The 17,781-nt window shown below is 50.5% G+C and overlaps 1 protein-coding gene across 2 annotated transcripts in view; it reads right to left on the bottom strand.

Moving 5' to 3' along the window:
* Positions 1 to 17,781, bottom strand: part of Ece1 (endothelin converting enzyme 1) — a 102,007-nt gene that overhangs the window by 31,394 nt on the left and 52,832 nt on the right. For both annotated transcript variants that reach the window (XM_023722455.1, XM_004637637.2), the window contains exons 3-4: positions 12,168 to 12,309; positions 6,470 to 6,682 (exon numbers count right to left, since the gene is read on the bottom strand). In XM_023722455.1, the coding sequence (XP_023578223.1) occupies positions 6,470 to 6,682; positions 12,168 to 12,309 (355 nt within the window). The remainder of the gene's footprint in view (positions 1 to 6,469; positions 6,683 to 12,167; positions 12,310 to 17,781) is intronic.

The following is a 17,781-nucleotide window of genomic DNA, read 5'->3' as shown; positions in this document are numbered from 1 at the left end:
CAAGTTAGTGTTTGGCAGCTGCCAGGCTGGGTGTGGGGGCACATGGGCTTGTCTGCATGTGGCTTGCAGCTCAGTGCTGAGGGAGAGAGAGAGAGAGAGAGAGAGAGAGAGAGAGAGAGAGAGAGACAGAGACAGAGAGAAACAGAGAGAGAAAGAGAGACAGAGAGCGAGCGAGCTGATGATCTAGGTACACAGGAGACTATTGAAGAGAAATCAACAAAGCCAGCAGAGAGGATGGCAGGGAGGACTGGGAAGTTGGCCCAGGGAGCCCGGCTTGAGGGGGGAGGTCAGTGTGGAAATGGAGTTGGGGCTGGACCTGGCCTGCCTCACCCTACATTCTGTGTCCCCAGAACTAGTCCCAGATGGTGCATAGTAGGCCCCCAGCAACACTGGCTGGGAGAGCAGAGAGCAGGGTCCAGAGTTAATGAGCAGTGTCTGGCACATCATAGCACAGGGAGATGAGGCTGGTGTCCTCTGAAATTTGCATGAAGAGGAAATGAGGGAGGGACTGGTGGGATGTGGCTTGCAGGCCAGCATTCCTGCCCCTCCAGGAGCATCTCGCCTATACCACATGGGTAGCACTAGCTGAGGCAAGAGCCCTGGCAGCAGGTAGAAGTCCTTCCCTCTGCTTCCCGGAGGCCATGGAGACAACCCACAGCACACTCTCCAGCCTTCTCTCCTTCCTCACTCAGGGGCACCTATGACCTTGCAGGATCCAGGGGGACAAGAGCCAAAGCAAGGAATAAGTCACAGGGAGGGAGCTACCACAATATCCTGGGTGGGTGAGGGCCGAGGGGGCAGAGATGGTGACTGAGAAGGGGCAGGAAGCGTTTGGGACGGGGAAAAGCTGTGTGGAAAGTGGCACCCCTTCCTGCTTCTACGGGGCAAGGAGCTGTGGAGGCCAGGGAAAGGTGGGTCAGGTCTAGGAAACAGGATGAGTGAGGATGGTTCCAGCCTAAAGTTCAGTTTCCGACACTGGGAGATCTCTTTTCGACACCCAGGAGAACCACGCCTGGAGGCACACTTTGGAGGTGGGTATGAAAATGATCTGGGAGGGGCAGATAACAGTGGTCCTAACTGCCTGTGTACTTCCTCCAGGGACCCTTGAGTTCCAGAAACTGTCTCAGTCACTCTCCAAAGTCCCAGAGAGTGAAGACAGCACACCATTTAATCGGCCCACTGCTTCCTCTGGGAGTTTTTATTGGAACGCGCTTCTCCACATCCTGAGTGGCTGAGGTGAGCCGTAGGGACAGCACGACCAGGAATTCTGTGGCCTCCCTTGCTGCACTGAGGCTGTCTGGCCCCGACTCCATATAATGGCAGGACCTGTGTTTGTTTTAGATAAAACCACCGACTCAATTCAGACAGCCACTGGCTTTGAGAACCCCATCCTCTGAAGGGAAAATGAGGAGCTGATAAAGGAGGCGCCTTGTTTTTCAGAAGAAAAAAAATAAAGATGCCACTATCACCAGCTCCTGGTGCCTCCTACAGCACAAGTCCTGGGCTCCAGTCTTGTCTCATGTGGAGACCCTAAGGCAAAGATGGCATTTATCAGCCCATTTCAGAGAGGAGAAAAATGAGGCCTAGGGAGGTGAAGGAACCTGTCTTGGAGGCAGAGCTAATAGGTGCATGCTGGGATTTAAGCTCAGGCATTCTTAAGCCTCACTGAAAAAGAGGGTCTCCTCTGGCTGTGGCTGGCTGCATGCACAGCAATGCTGCCAACTTGTAGGCATGAGGCTGGAGAACTTGTTCAAGGTCACATGAGTAAGTGGCTGAGGCCAGGACTGGAGGCCAAGTCTTTCTGCTTTCCTGGCCCCTCCTGCACATTTACTTGGAAACCAGAGACAGACCTGGGGTGGTTCAGCTGCCCTGAGAAGCCTTGGACATCCCTTCTCTACCTAGAATCAATGGATCCATTTAGCCCTTCCCTATATGAAAGGAATGCCTGCTGCTGCAGACATGACAGCTGACAGAAGTGTTTAAAGGGTAGAGCCTGTCCCAAGAAGGCAGGAAGAGAAAACTCAGCCAGATGGTAAATATTGGGAAAACATAGCAAAATAAAACTCAAGAGATGACACATGGTGTCCTGGCTCATTGTCAAATTACTGACGTGGATAATTTCATGCTGATGCAGTAGTGTGTATGTGTTATTTCTTAGGGAGACCGGTGTCCGGGATAGAGACAGTTACCTTTTCCTTACGGAATCTGTGTTGCTTCATTTGTTATGACAAGGAACAGTGAGATAGCTCAGGGGACTAAGTACCTGCTTGGGCAAGCCCAGGGACAGGGGCTTGATCCCTGGCACCACATGCCACTCTGGCCCTGTCCCCAGGAGGCTGAGCCAGCAACAGAGACTGGGCTGATGGTTTGTGCCTGTAATCTCAGTGCTGGGGAGGCTAAAAACAGAAGGATCACTATGAGTCCTAGTTACGTAGTGAGACCCTGTACCAAACACAATTGTTGTGACAAGCATGCATTGTATTTTTAGGTATGCATTCATTTTATACTATATACACTGGAAAGCAACACTGAGTACACACAGGCGTGGTAGAACTTGAGCCCAGGAGGCCCTTTGGTGGCCGCAGAAGACAGAACAGAGAAGTAAGTAGGTTGGAGAAAGGTCTTGCAGGGCTGGGGTGGGGCTGGGCAGGCACTCTCGCTGTGGCATGATCTGGGCTAAGTGCAGCTGGAAAGCCGGAGGCAAGGCCAAGTCTAACGGGTAATTCACCTAGCTGCCTGCTTCCTGGATGACGTGAGCTCACAGTCTTGTCTCCCCAAAGCTTACAAGGACAGCCTACACAAGCTGCTGGGGGAGACATCTGTGTTCCACAGAGCTGAGGTCACCCGCCTCCAGTCAGCAGGCAGCAAGGACAAGCCACCAGGGCACTTGTCCTACTTCAGCCTGCCTGCTCCAGATCTGTCTGGATTTCCTCTGAGAGAGCCCGGATGAATTCCCTCATCAATGAAATGTGTGGCTTGTCCAAGGTCACATGCCAAGTAGATGGCAACAGCTGTCCTGCCTGGCCCTCTGAATGTCCCTTCTCTACAGAGAAGGAAGGAACCTAGGCTCCCTGCTGTTCCAGGGCACATTAGCTGGCTTCTTCTCAGGCCCGCTGGCTGACCCCTTTGTCTCGGGGAAGCTGAAACCAGCTTGGCCTTCAGCCTAAGAATGCTCAAGCTGCAGCCCTACATTGTCACCTGCTCACCTGCTGCTGGCCCGAGAGGAGGCCCGCAGGTGAGGGGTCAGCAGTGAGCCTGGGGGGTGAGGACTTCAGGCTGTGTCCTCTGGGGAGGCCCCTGGTCAGCGTGACAACTACTGATCTCATCAGGCTTGAGCCAGAGAGCTTAGCTAAGCAGCCCCTGAAAAGGAGTTCCCAAGCTGGCTTCTCAGCAATGCCACCTGGGGGGCTTTGCTTGGTGTAGCAATTAGTTATTTTTTTCAAATGTATTTATTTGGTTACAGGGTCTCACCACGCAGCTTGGACTCCTAGTGATCCTTCTGTCTCAGCCTCCCCAGCACTGGGATTACAGGTGTGTGTCACCATACCAAGTTCTGGAGCCAGCATGGGATGTGGTACTGGAGATTAAACTCAGGTCCTTGCGCTTGCGAGGCAGGCACTTAGACAGCTGAGCTATCTCCCCAGCCCCTGGTGCAGCAATTAGGAAGAGCCAGAAGAGAAAGAATGCAAGTTTTAAGGCCTCATCACTTGGGGTCTGATCTCAGCTCCACCACTTTCTGAGAAATACATTTCTTTGGTCTTTGTGAGTTCATCTGTAAAATGGGCATATACTGGGGCATCATGGGTGTACCATGAAAATTAAATAAAACAACACAAATAGACCCAGCCTGTCATAAATACACGCTGTACCACCTTCCCTGAGAGCTCAGTCTGCACCACTGCTTCTATGAGAAAACCAGCAATAATTATTCTTCATGTGGACCACTCAGTTAATCCTTACAGCACCTTTATCAGTGATCTGAGTTAGATCCCACTTTATAGGTAAAGAATTGATGCCCAGAGAGGCTGAGCAATCTCTACAGTCGCACAGCTCTCTAGGGGAAGTCTGGTTGGAACTCACTTAATACCACCCAGAAGCACAGTGAGGCTCTGCCCAGCACTTAGCAGGAGCCCAGCTGAGTGAAGTGCTCTGAACCACCATGTGCAAATCAGCACTTAGAGGGGGATGCTGTGGGATGGCTCAGTCTCAGCACAGACCCAAGTTCTGCCAGATAAGAACCAGTTATAGAACCAGTGGGACCAGGATCTGTGGGCACAATGCACAGGCGTGGTTCTGGGTCCAACCTGGAGGTCAGACAGCTGGTCCCCCCTCATTCCCCATGCTCTCTCTCTGTGCCGACCGAGGCACAGCCCCCTCCCACCCTGTATGGATGGTGCATTCGTGGCAAAGTTATTAACCTCTCTGTGGCTCAGTTTCTTCATCTATAAAGTGGGAACGGTGGTTGCTAAGTTTTGCAGTAGAGAGAGTCTAGCACAGCACCCAGCACGTGGAAGACACTCGACAACATCAACCTCCTTCTCTTTCCTGTAAGACCTCAGAGCTCTGTGCTCCCTGCTGCTCTTTTCAACAAGATGGGAAGGAAGCTGTATCCACCTGTTAGACAATGCGGCACGGAAAGGGCGCACGACCAGGAATCACACAAGTCCCAGCTCTGCCAACCACGGGCCTATCCTGAGTTTCCTTATCTGTTAGATGAAGCGAACAACTCTCACCCTACAGGATCAAACGGGATGATGCTACAGGAGAGCTCTGTAAACTACAAAGTGTTAGGCAAAGGTTGTGGTGACCTTCCACGGTGGCCAATAAGAATGACACTGGTACAAACAGCAACCACCACAGCCTGTTCCACACACCAAGGGAGCACTTTGAATGGATTTCTCCATTAATGCGTGCTTCTCACTTATTTATGGAAAAATAAGCCCAGACAGGGGCTGGGTAGGAAAGAAAGGCCCAGTCTCTGGCCACCTATTTGTGTGGCCCTACTTTTCTCTAAGAGATGCAGCTGCCTTAAAGTCAAAACTGTCAATTTTGAATCATCTCCTAGCTCCCAAGGTTTCTGTCCCATTGAGAAGATGCGTTCCTTTGTGGGTAGCTCTTTCTATATTACCTACTACTAAGTCTCTTGAAGATTTTTAAAAAATGGAAGTATCTGTCAAATCTTGAGTTCTGTAGTTGAGGGATGAACAAAATGGCTCTTCATGACCTGGTCTCTCCCTGCATGGATTCCAGAATAAGCAAGGTACAGGAGGGGGAGATGACCAAGGTCGAGCTGCCCAGGGCTTTGAGCTGGGACCTCTGTGGTTCTGGGATTCCCCCTTTTTTTTTTTTTCTGTCTTTTGTAAATTTATTTTTTCCATAATTTTATTGAGAAACAAATAGCAATGAGACAGTTTCAAACCAAATTGGTAGGACAGTTTCAATAATTAACACATTGCATACATCCTTCCTAGTGGTTAATTGCTGTACAAGATGCGGACATGATATCCTATTTACAAACACCATTAGAACAAATCCCTCTATTCATTAAGAGAATGTAACTATATATCTATCCTAACCACTTTGAATACACAGATACAAAATGGACATTCATCTGTAGCCCCTTTTATTGTTAAGTTCTCTTATTTGAATGGGATTCCCTTCTAGAGGAAAACTCTAGTCACCAAATATTAACTAGGAATAGGGCTGCAAATGAGACACGTATGGAACTCTAACCCAAGGGTAGAGCTAACACCTAATCCAAAGGACTTTGGCCCGATGGCTTATCCTGCAGGCCTGGTTATCAGCAGGCCACAGACACTGCCCACCTCCATGAAATAATTCACTCTCTGATAAACTGCTGTTACAACTTTCACTGGACCATGACCTTAAAATCTGATCTAGTGCATCCAGCCTTGATTCTTTTCACTCACTACCTTTAAAACTTAGTTGGTGCCGGTCAAGAACTAACCTGCATCTTGAAGCCACAAAAGAAAAAAAAAAAAAAAACAAAAACCCACAAGCACTAGCACTTGTGCCCTGGCCATGTGTCATATTATGCTGACATTTTATATGTGTGCTTTCCAGGGCTCTGAAGTCTGTAGTCTGGGTCTTGTTTTTTTTTTTTTTTTTTTTTTTTTTTTTTTTTTTTTTTTTTGCGGAACCGGGGATTGAACTCAAGACCTTGCGCTTGCCAGGTAAGCGCTTATTCTACTGAGCTATCTCCCTAGCCCTGCACTCTGGGTGTTATTTGTTTCATCTCACAGATGAAAAGAGTGAAGCTTGGAGATAAAAACCTTACACAGCAGCATCCCACAGTGAGTGACAGGCAGCCACTCCACCTCCCTTCACCTACTCCAAAGCCTTCAGTCTTGGCGTCCTGTCTCCACTTGCTCCGACCGAGCCTGGCTAGCAGGTACAGTATGCAGCACCTCTCAGGGGCCCATCCCTCAGTCTCCCTCTTGGTGCTTACCAAGCAGGTGCTTGATGATGGCTTGGTTGTGTTCCCAGAGGTTGCTGAAAGTCCCCCAGCGTGAATGGCCATCAGGCACAGGGTTGGCCTTGATCCAGCCCCCACAGGCATAGCTGAAGAAGTCTTGACAGGGGTCCACTGTGGGGTCCATGGAGTTCAGGATGGAGCTGGTCACGGACACACAGGCCTCACTCAGGCATACCGGGGGTGTTCCTAGAGGGGTCAAGGACAAAGGCATTGAAGGGCAGGCGGGGAAGAGGCTGGGGGTGGACAGTGCAAGTGGCTTGGGGCCCAGGGGACATAGACCTCAGCCTAGTCCTGACCAGATAGATTGGAGCAGCCATTGTATCTAATGAGAAATGATTTCAAGAGATTTATAATCTCCTGGCTTATAAAATAAGACTTCCATTTAGCTGCCTAATATGCTTCTTGTAGCTTCAAAGTACCTGGAAGTGGAGTGCGATGTTTTTCTCTTAACCATTCTCTCTACAGAAGTTCACTTACTATTGTTCCCCGATGCTCAGCAAACATTCATGCATCCATCTATTCAGCAAAATAAAATTCCGAATGTCTAACAGGTTCTTCACTATGTGTGTGGGTATGTGTGTGTGTGTGTGTGTGTGTGTGTGTGAGAGAGAGAGAGAGAGAGAGAGAGAGAGAGAGAGAGAGAGAGACAGAGAACACATGGGGGACATGAAAGTAAGACTTTTTCTTAAAGACTTGTATAAACACATCATACAAGAAAAAAGAAAATACAACCATAGGAGGCGGGGCCAGGGAGATGGCTCAGTGGAATAAGCACTTCCCTGGCAAGCACAAGGGCCTGAGTTCAATCCCCGGTTCCGCAAAAAAATACAACCATAGGAGAAACTGCCATCCATAGTACCAAATAAACTGAACATTGACTGGGCATCAAGCGAGTGATACTGCCAAGATGGTGCCAGACACTGGAGGGAGGGCTGACCATTGGGAATGGGGGCAGGGAGCTGAGGAAAACACCGAGCACAGGTGGAAGAGTCAGTTACCTCAGCGAGTCCTCCAAAGAAAGCTCCCAACTAAATGAACCCAAGACACACTAAATCACAAAAACTTAAAAGACTGGTTGGCTGAAAGTCTGTGTGTGCGGGGAGCAGAGTCCTGCCTCAGGGTTGGGGGGGGGGGGCTCTACAAAAGGCCTGAAGTGTGGCAGCCCCCCAGCAGGGTCCAGCAGAGGCAGCAAGATGACCCAGACTCTGCTTAGCTTAAGGACCCAGAGTCAGCCTTGTGCTAGGTGACACAAGATGTTCAGGTGACAGCAGGGCCCAGGTCCTGAACAGGAGCTTCACACACGCTCATTGTCTTATCCAACCCTCATTATACACATCAGATAGAGATGCGACATCCCAGTGTATAGACAAGGAAACAGAAGCTCTTACAGAGGAACGGGAACGAGGTCACCGTGGGCAAGCTGAGAGCCAAGCCCTGGCCTGTCCTGGTGCGGCAACTCCAGGACTGCTTTTTCTTGCTTCCTCCTCACCTCTTTGCCAGCCATGCCAAGGGCTGGTGCAACCAGATAGGCAAGATCAGACTTCCTACCACACGAGGTGGATGGCTCCCAGACTATTAGACCTCGGATCATATCTCACCTCTCTGCTTCTGCCCATGGAGTCTCCTGCAAGTGGCCTCACCTCTCTGAGCCTCGGTTTCTCTATCTAGAAACCAGAACAGGAGAATTGATTTCACAGTAATGATGGAATGATTTCATGGCTGGGCACAGGGCTCAGTTTCCTCAGGATTCAGGATCGAGGGGGGTGGGGAGATGGCTCAGTGGAATAAATGCTTCCCTGGTAAGCATAAGGGCCTGAGTTCAATCCTCGGTTCCAGAAAAAAAAAAAAGGAGGGTCCCAGGCTAAGCTTCAGGGAACAAGAAAGAATGTTGGGGTGACTGGGGTCACTCTCACCTAAGTCAGAAACACCACACTGGTGCCAGTGCAGGCCAGGAGCGGTTCACTTGTGGTTTTACCAACATCCATGAATGCACACAAAATCCTTCAGGAGGATAAAGGGTTTGGGAGCCACACAAGAACAGTGCGCTCAGGGTGACTTCGATGGTGGGGGTGTTGCTGCCGTTTTTAGTATTTTTTTAAATTTTATTTATTTATTTATTTGTGTGTGTGTGTGTGTGTGTGTGTGTGTGGCCAGCTCAGCCCACCAAGGGACGGGGCTGGCTGGCATGTGGTGCTGGGGGATTGACCCGTGGTCCCTGTGCTTTGCTAAGCTTGTTCTAAGTAGGTGCTTTAGACCACTGAGCCATCTCACCATCCCCGTTTTCAGTATTTCTAAATCAGATCATCTCTGTCAGAGTTATTGCTTCAGTCTACAGCATGGGATGGCTGGAATCTTCACAGGCTGGGGTAGAATTTCTGCACCAAAACAACTTATTCACTATTATGATACAACTCCATGTTTGGGAAGGAGAAAGAATACCTATTGTTTTTACATACCAAACCACAGGAAGTCAAGCCTGACAAAATTTTGGCTGGTAGAAATAGCCAGTGGACTGACTGTAAGGTAGACAGACTTGAGTTTAAAAATGAGGAGTTGGTATATAGAAGTTGGTCTCAGAGATCTAAATCCTTTGCTAAGTACCTCTTCTGCTATGCCTGGTTCCTCCAGAGTGCTTAGGCAATGACTTCTTGGTTATTTAGCCACTTAACAGTCTATAGATCTTAAGCCAAAGATACTTGATGGCTTCTGGTTCCTGAGCTAAGCCTCCTGCCCCTGAGGTAAACCTTGCTGGGATCTCTTTCCACCCTAGGGCCCTGGGATGCCTGGCATCTGCTCTCCTAGCATGGACTATGCAAGGTCATGAGCAGCTCCCAGCTCCCTTCCTGCTTAGAAAAACTTGCTTGTCTATGTCTTTCGGTCAGCACTTGCTTTGCTTCTAGCAGCTGTTCAACACATGTTGGTGGAATAAATAAGTGACAGACTGAGCGAAAGCATTTCACCCAGCACTTGGTCACCACCTGCAGAGGCAGGAAGCTTTTCTTCCCTTTAGGAAGTGCATGAGCAGTTGGGAAGGAAGGAGTCAATCCCTGATCGAACTCACTCATCTGGACAGCGCTTTGCCTACCTTGAGAAGTTTAGAAGTTTAACTAAGCAACTCAGCAGGGGTCCAGGGTCCTCACTCTGTAAACATCCTTATCTTGTGCAAGAGGAGGGCACAGAGATGGTGCAAGTGCTACACCCACCTGCATAATAAAATACAGGAGGAAAAGAAGCTTGCTTTCCCCTTTTGGATCTTGTTGCTTTTGCTGTCTTCTGCCACCTTAGACTGGTGCCCCTGTGCCATGCCACCCTGCCTTGAAGCCAGCTGATTAGACTGAAACCTCCACAAACTGTGAGCTAGATAACTTTTCCTTCCTTAATTTTGGATGTTAGGTATTTTGTCCCACCAATAAGAGAAAAGTAACTAAGACAGCACCTAAGATGCTTTAAAATATTTCCTGAGAATTTGTTGGTTTTACTGCTACCATTTACAAAGCAGCTTCAAGGTTCTGGAAAGCAGGGTACAGCAGGAAGGAAGGTCAAGATGTGCTGAACTGCCCAGACATCACCGAGAAGTGGGGCTTCTAGAATCATCAGAGGCTTTGTTTTGACGGGTCTGATGTTGGCTCAAGTATGGCCAATGTCAGCACCGCTTCTGAGTAATGAGGTTGCTCTCAGTATCTGGGGCGGCCACTGCTTTCTCTGGTGGTCCAGGGGTCACTGGCCCTCAGCTCAATTCTACTACAGGGGAAGAGGGACAATCCTCTCCCAGGTCCAGGCTGGGGAAAACCTCTCTGAGGCTCTGGAAGTGAGACAAAGGCAGAAGCAGGCGTTGGCAATATGAGTGGACAAGCATTGGATCTGATCACAAGGAACTGTCCCCTTGGGCTCCTTTATGGTTCTTGTGAAGAAACATCTTGGGAGCTTTGAGGGGCAGTTTCAGGGTGACAATAGTCCACCCTGCCTTCCATGTCTTGGGCCAAGAGCTGGGCAGACGGTACTGGCCAGGGCCCACATACACAGGTGGGATGCTCTGAACTGAGGCTGATTTAGGATGGGGCAGGAAGACAGCGCAGCATGAGGACAATCAGCCTGTGCTCCACTGATTGTCCTCATGCTGCACACACACAATATACACAAACACACGCACACACAATATACACAAACACACACTTGCAGTCATGTACACATACACTTATAGCACAGAAAGGCTGTTCCCAGCTCAATTCCTCTGTCTTACTGATCACTCATTCAACTTACTATTGGGACACCTACGGTGTGCAGACACTGTGCTAATATACATGGCTAAAGGCCTGGAAACTAGTGCTTAATTAAGCAGATGCGCATTAAGCACCTGCTGGGCTAGGCACATCTGGTAAACCACCCATACAGCACCACATAGTTAAATAATCAAGCGATTATTTCTTAAGTACTAAGTAGGTACTTAGCCTAATGACTGATGGAAAGTCATTAAATGTTTATAGAATGAATGACTACGTGGCCCACGTGGGAGAGGTGGAAGGATGGCCCAGCTGAAGTCCTTGTCCTCACTCAAGGTCCCTGGGGCCATTCCTCATCCTAGTCTAGCATGGCCACCTCATAGGTGGCACCTTTGCTGTAGAGAAGGCAAACACAGTCAGTCTGTCTGGTGGGGCCAGTGATCATGCTTCTGGGGTGACCCTGAGCAAAGTCTTTGTGGCTGCTCCATCAAGGAGACCATTGGAATTGTGAATTGCTGGGCTACAGGAGGGAGGGACTCTGGGATTGGCTGGACTCCCCTGTAGATTTTAACCTGGACACACCCTTTCTAGTTCTATAAGCACTAAGTGGACAGTGAGGTGGTTGGCCAGGCCTACTGGGCTGGACCTGCAGAACCAGAGTTGGGCTCCTGGCAGCAGGATGACAGAAGGGCCCATTCTGTTGCCATAGAAGATGGGAAAGAAACAGAGACATAATGTGCTGGGTCAAAGGATAGCTTTTCTGGGGTACTACTATGCATGCCCTGGGATTCCCAGGGGATGTGGCCCCCCCTCATACCAGCCCCACAGCCTCTGGGCAAACTCCAGCTGCCCCACTCCATCCCCCATTATGTACCCCCAGACAAGTCACTTGGTCTCATGCCTCAGTCTCTCATATGGAGAAGGACCAAGGGTAAACCCACCTCACCAGTCCTGAGGGTGTTAGGAGGAGGAAATGAGGGGGCACCTGTAAGGACAGGTAGCATTTGGTCCTTGGCAACCACTCATGAGCAGAAGCTGCTACTGCTAGTCCAGTGGGACTATCGATGGCAGACTGTGTCAGCCTACTCCTAACAAGCCTCACAGCTTGACCACAGTACCCAGAATTATTCGAGGCACTAGGATGTCCCCAGAGCTATCCCCAGATTGGGTACTGTTTTCCTCCATTTAAAGTAGAGAAGACAGGTTCTAGGAAAACAGGTTCACAGTCTGTGTGTCTAAGGTCATACAGCCTCTTTGTTACCAAGTGAGGGTGTGGACTCCCATCCCTCTCACTCCAAAATCTTCACACTCCTTCAGACCCTGGGCCCAGTTGGAGCCGCTAGGCTTTCTGTGGAGGCCACTTCGAGCTCAAGCAGAGAAGCGCTTCGTACACATGGACAGAGCGCAGGGCAGAAGGGAACCCAGCCCACATGGAATGCGGAGGTACCTACTTGTCCGGTACTGGATGCCCAGTGCTGTCAGGCAGGCCACCAGTCCTGCTGCCAGAAGAGCCACCAGAACTATCAGCCGCTTCTCCACTTGGGTCCTTGTGGCCCAGCACCTCTGGCTGCTCCGGGGGCTGCGGAAGTTTACCTGCAGGGAGGGAGGCAGGAGGGGTGGGGAGGACGTGAGCCCAAGGCGCCCCCTCCCTAGCAGGAAGGCGCTCTGGTGTAGGCCCAAACCCTCGGGAGGCATGGGGCTGCCCTCCTGTCTTAGGGGTGGTCCAGTTCCCACGGACTCAGCCCTAATCCAGGGAAGGAGCCACCACCCACCACCCTTTTCGGTAGCTGAGATTTGTTTCCAGTTCAACCCAGCCGGGTTTGTGTTTTCTGTTACCCGATACCGGTAGAGGAAAAAAAAAAACTGCAGCTTTCCCCTGTTTCCCTTTTCTCCAGTAAAGAATTCAAAAAAAGCACAGGATGTTTGGACTTGAGACATCCAGCAGTGTCCAGCTGGGCTCTCCCCAGAGCTCCCACATGCACAGGGCTGGGGACAAGAATGAGATGCCCAAAGCTGGTGCTGCCGAGAGGAAGGGACACCCTAGCTCATTGAGCCCTTGCAGTCCCAGGCACAAATGCCTTTATTCATTCCCTGTTTACCAATAAGGAAACTGAGGCACAGAGGGATGCGACCATGGCTGCTCCTCACACAGCTAAGTGGACAGAACTGGGATTCGGACCGGAGTCTGGAAATTCTAGAACCCACTTGCGAGTCAGAGATATGGGTCTCAGCAGTTGGGGGAGACAAAGGAGAAATGAAACAGCTCCATTCAGGCAGGTCCTCAGAGGCAGGGATAATGTCCCCAGCCTCCCAGTCTAGCTAAACAGGAAAGGAGGCACAATGAGAGGAAACGGAGGGTGTGGTGGCCCTCCGGGTTCAAGGAGTGCCAACAGCACAGGCCCCTCACACCCAAAGCCAGCTCTGGTTCTCCTCTCTTCTAAGAGGTGTTTCTTGCAATTTCCAGGATACAGGACAGGAGGGTTCTCCTGAAGATGGCTTGGTTTGGATGCTGCCTCTCTGTACAAACACCTGAGCACACCTCAAGGCCTTGTGGAAATATGGAGGGGAAGGTGGACCCCTTGGACTCCACAGCCCAACAGGGAGGAAGATAAAGACAAGAACAGGGAAGGGTGGGGCGGGGGGGGGGGTCAGTCTGGGAAGGAGGTGATATCTGGGCTGGGTCTTAAAGAATGTGAAGGAGTTGGCAAAGGGAACAAGACCCAGAGCCCAAAGGGTGCTGTAAGCCAGGACTTCCTCCTGAGGACTGGGAAGAAATGATCAGCTTTTCCCTTTGAGAAGGGCAAGGGGAAGGAGTAAGCATTGGAGGGGCAACTCCTAAGGAGGCTTTCACGGCATGCCAGGGAACCCAGCCTCTGACCCACAAAGATCCCCAAGCTGAGGAGGGACTCCCCCAGAGCTGGGTTGGAGACCCTGGGCAGTCCCACAGTGGCACTTGGGGATCTGAGATAGTCACCACAGGAAGGGTTACCATGAGCAATGCTGGGAAAGAAAGTTCTGAGGACAGCTGCGGGGATCTGAGGCTTCAGTCTGGGCAGGAAATTCCTGGGACTCCTGCATCAGACAAAGGGGGACACGAACCCTTTCTGTGGAAGAAAACCTGGGCTCTAAAAGTGAGAAACAGAACTTGAGAGTTGGTGACATTTTCTCAGTGGGTCAGGCTGAGGGAGGTGGGCCACTTGATAAAATCCCTTACAAATTGTTTCTAAAAAACGAGAGAGGTAAAGATTTCGGAGTGTGCTACCCTTGTTCATTATGCTTCTGGTGCAGAAAGAGACGCAGAGAGGACAACGCTCACGGGACTTCAGCACTCAGAGGTTTACACAGTGCTTTTGCAGACCCAAAAAATCTCAGTTTCCCTGGGATGCCAGTAGTCAGAGTGGCCCTAGGACTGCAAGCAGATTCTGGCTCACCTGGGGACACTCACATTTGTGCCCCTCTGCCTGGCATCCTGCCCTTGATGTGTCACAGTCTCTCATGCCCCATGATCAGGCCTCAGCTAGCAGAGGCAGTGACTTCAGAGGCCCCCTCTGCCTGGCCTCAGCTTTAGGGAGGCAAAGGAGTAACTGTCAGGAAAAGCAGGGAGACCTCAGAGGTGGTACAAACAAGTTGGAGCCAGGACTAAAAGGTATCTGAAGTGAAAGGGAGAGGGGGCAGATTCCAACAGAAGTGAGAGGAAAGGGGCCAGGAGGGTGGAAAGAGAAAGTTCTAGGGACAGCTAATACACATCCCAGGGTTCGCTCTGCGCCCAGGCATTCTGTTTTGCTATGTGGTATAATTCCATCTTTGCTGCATCTCTAAGAGGAGCACTGGGTCCAGAAGAGACATAGGAAGTGTGTGGGGGGAGGTGAGGGGCAGAAAAGAGGAGCCAGCCCGGCTCTCTCTGCTTTCCCAGGCCGGCAGCCTCCTCCCAACCAGGCGCTCCTTCCTCAGAGGAGCAGTCAAGCTGAGCCGCATTGTTCCACGTCAAGCAAAGTGCTGAATCTAAACAGATGGCGTTTGCTGCAAATTAAATTAGAATTAAGCCAGAATTGAATTAACAATTCACAGTTCCAGGCAAGAATGGCAAATGGGATTTGGAAACAAGATTTTTAACCTCTGCCATGTTCTTTGCTCAACTTGCCCTGCTGGGTTCCGGACAAACACTGTCTCCTAAGTGTGGAGTGAATGTGGCAGCAGCTCCCAGGGACAGAAGTCACCTGGGGGCACTGGGTTCAGATCAGGAGGCTTTAGGAGAGAAGGCTCACTTCCTGGTGCCATGGATGTGGCTGGGGATGGGGCTGGGTCAGCACCACTGTGCTTCTTATGGTCATCTGGTCTCAGCTGTATCCCTTTCCTCTGAGTGTCCTGTTCTCCTCCTTCGCAGGACCAGGAGAGGACCTAATGGGACGAGGTCACAGCAAAAGGGCCTCATGAGTGGTTTCTCACTTTCCGTGTCAACCATGGGACACCTGGCTGTGGCCACTTAGAAGGCAGGAGGATTAGTGGCGGGCAGCCCATCCATCTCAAGAGAGCTAAGTGGGATGTGGCTGTCGGCCAAGGAGCAGGGCTGATGCCTGGAAGGTGGAGTTGGGGGTCTGTGTGGACACAGCCTGCTGGGAGTCATAGAGGCAGAAAGGGAATGAGACCAAGAGAGACAGGAGGGACCTCCAGTGAGAATGGTGGAGGGGGAGACTGAGTCAGGAGGTAGAGCCAGAGAAACAAGGGAGACAGACAGACAGACAGACAGACAGACAGACAGACAGACAGAGACATAGACCCAAAAAGAAAGAGTCAAGCTGCCGGGCCCAGGAGTTCCCAGGGTTTCCACAGTCAAGGGAACAAAGCCCTAAGTAGGGATAAAGATTCAGTTACAGAGCTTACCTAGGCTTAAAGCAAGAACAAGTTCTGCAGGTGAGGATAGGGCACCTGCCCAGGCCCCAGGAGCTAAGCTGGCAGCAGCAGAGGTGAGGAGCTGGGCTAAGCCTGGTTTTCAGGGTTGGGTTGGGAGAGAAGGCAAAGGCTTGTCGTGGGCCACCACCAGGTCCCCTGGTAACCTGGGGCTGCATAGCGCTGCAAACAGGAGTCCTCTGCCAAGGGCTGGCAGGGAGCCCACCTTTTGCAGCTCAGAAGCCCAGCGCTGGAAGGGTTGGCAAGGGGACCAGGCCACCCGCCTCAGGGTCAGCCTTTTGGAAGAGGCAGACCATGACAGCGCAGACTGGTAGGGCCTCTGTGACGGTGTCAGCTCTGGGAAGTTGATTTTCCAGTAAAGTTTCCATGAGGTGGATTCTGGTGGAGGCCATAGAGGTCAGCTCAGAGCACAACTATGATGTCCTCTTGGTCCCCATCTCAGCATGACCCCTTACCTGCCACCTGTCCCCACGCCTAACTTTCCTCACATGACTGGTAACAGCTTCAAGGATTCACCATTGTAAGTAAGCGGATGTAAAGGAAGCGAATCTCAAGAGGAATCAGTCTGGTGTCTAGGGGAAGTGTTTCTTTGCTTCAGAGAGACATGTAGCTAACTACAGCACAAGAGAGAAAGGCCAAAAACCTGAGAGGTCAGAGGGCAGCCATGACTCCACTGCGTGAACCTGGGCAGCCTCACAGCCTCAGTTTCTCCTATCTAAAATGAGGAAGCCAGGATGAAGTCCCAGGTGAGACTATAATACTGTAACTAGTGGACAGTGTGGAAAGGACTCTTGGTAATAACCAAGTGGGTCTGTCTTTGAAATCAGCCTCCAGAGACAGCCCTGTGCAAGGTGAAAGAGAGACAGACAGGCAGAGGCTCACAGACTAAGCACTTAAGCACCTCAGCTTTCCTTTTTGTTTTAAATTTATTTTTATTTATTTGATACAGGGTCTCACTATGCAGTTCAGACTCTTAGTGATCCTCCTGTCTCAGCCTCTCCAGAGCTGGGATTACAGGTGTGCACCATCATGCCCACTTTCAGGGCTGGCACAGCTACCTGGGGTGGGGCAGTGGTCGTGGTGGTGGTCTGGGGCTGGCATGGCATGAGGTACTGGGGAATGAACTGGGTCCTTGCGCTTCCGAGGCAGGTGCCTAGACCGCCCAGCTATCTCCCCAGCCTTCATTTTTCTTAACACAAATACCGACTTTGAAAAGAAATTGGGTAAGTCTCAAAGTCTGGGCTGTGTGCTCCCAAGCAGGCTGCAGGTGTTATCTTAATTATTTCCTTTCGAGCCCCTGAAGATCGGTGCTCAGCTTGGGGGTCAGGTGGTGGCTTTGGCAGGGCTGAACAGGGAGACCTATTCCATGTAGGACTTACTCAGCTATCACACATGGTGAGTTTCCATAAGGATTCTGGTAACAACCAAATCCATTTTCCGAGCACTATATCATCTCCTCTGGCTCTTTGGATCCGCCTTGAGAAATGAGTTAACAGCGGTAACCCATTTTATAAAGAAAGCTGTGAGTCGCTTTCAGGAATCACAGCCCATGAGAGACAAAACTGGGGCACAAGTTAGGGCTGTGTGGCTTTAAATTCTGTCCTTGGTCCAAATGACTCATTTTAGTGGACTGCAGGTCGTTTGTGTCTAAAATGGGCCAAAGGAAAAGAAAAATGCTCAGAGATACGGCATGGATAGTAGTTCACCCCAGCCAAATTCAACATCGATCAAGACAGCCAGGTTAAGCCGAGAGATGGAATTTTCCACTTATTATATATTCATGCTGATAACTTCAGTTTTCTTAGAGTCAATCAGCTTCAAAAACCCCGAAACCTCAGGCCTGGTGTGGTGGTGAAGGCTTTAAAGCCCAGTACCTGAGAAGCTGAGGCAGAAGTTCGAGGCCAGCCTGGGGTACATAGCAAGACCCTGTTTTTTTCAAAGAAAAACTTAAACAAATCTTGAAACATTGAGGAGCTTATTTGTATAGCTACCAATCAAGAAAAGAAAATTTGGGGTGTAGTTTTTTTTCAAGAAAAACTCAAACCTTAAAACATTGAGGAGGGCTGGTGAGATGGCTCAGTGGTCTAAAGCACCTACTTAGAACAAGCTTAGCAAAGCCCAGGGACCGCGGTTCAATCCCCCAGCACCACATGCCAG

This window comes from Octodon degus, unplaced genomic scaffold (genome assembly GCF_000260255.1).
Source record: "Octodon degus isolate 3935 unplaced genomic scaffold, OctDeg1.0 scaffold00092, whole genome shotgun sequence".
NCBI lineage: Eukaryota > Metazoa > Chordata > Mammalia > Rodentia > Octodontidae > Octodon > Octodon degus.
This window is presented reverse-complemented; position numbering and strand designations above follow the sequence as displayed.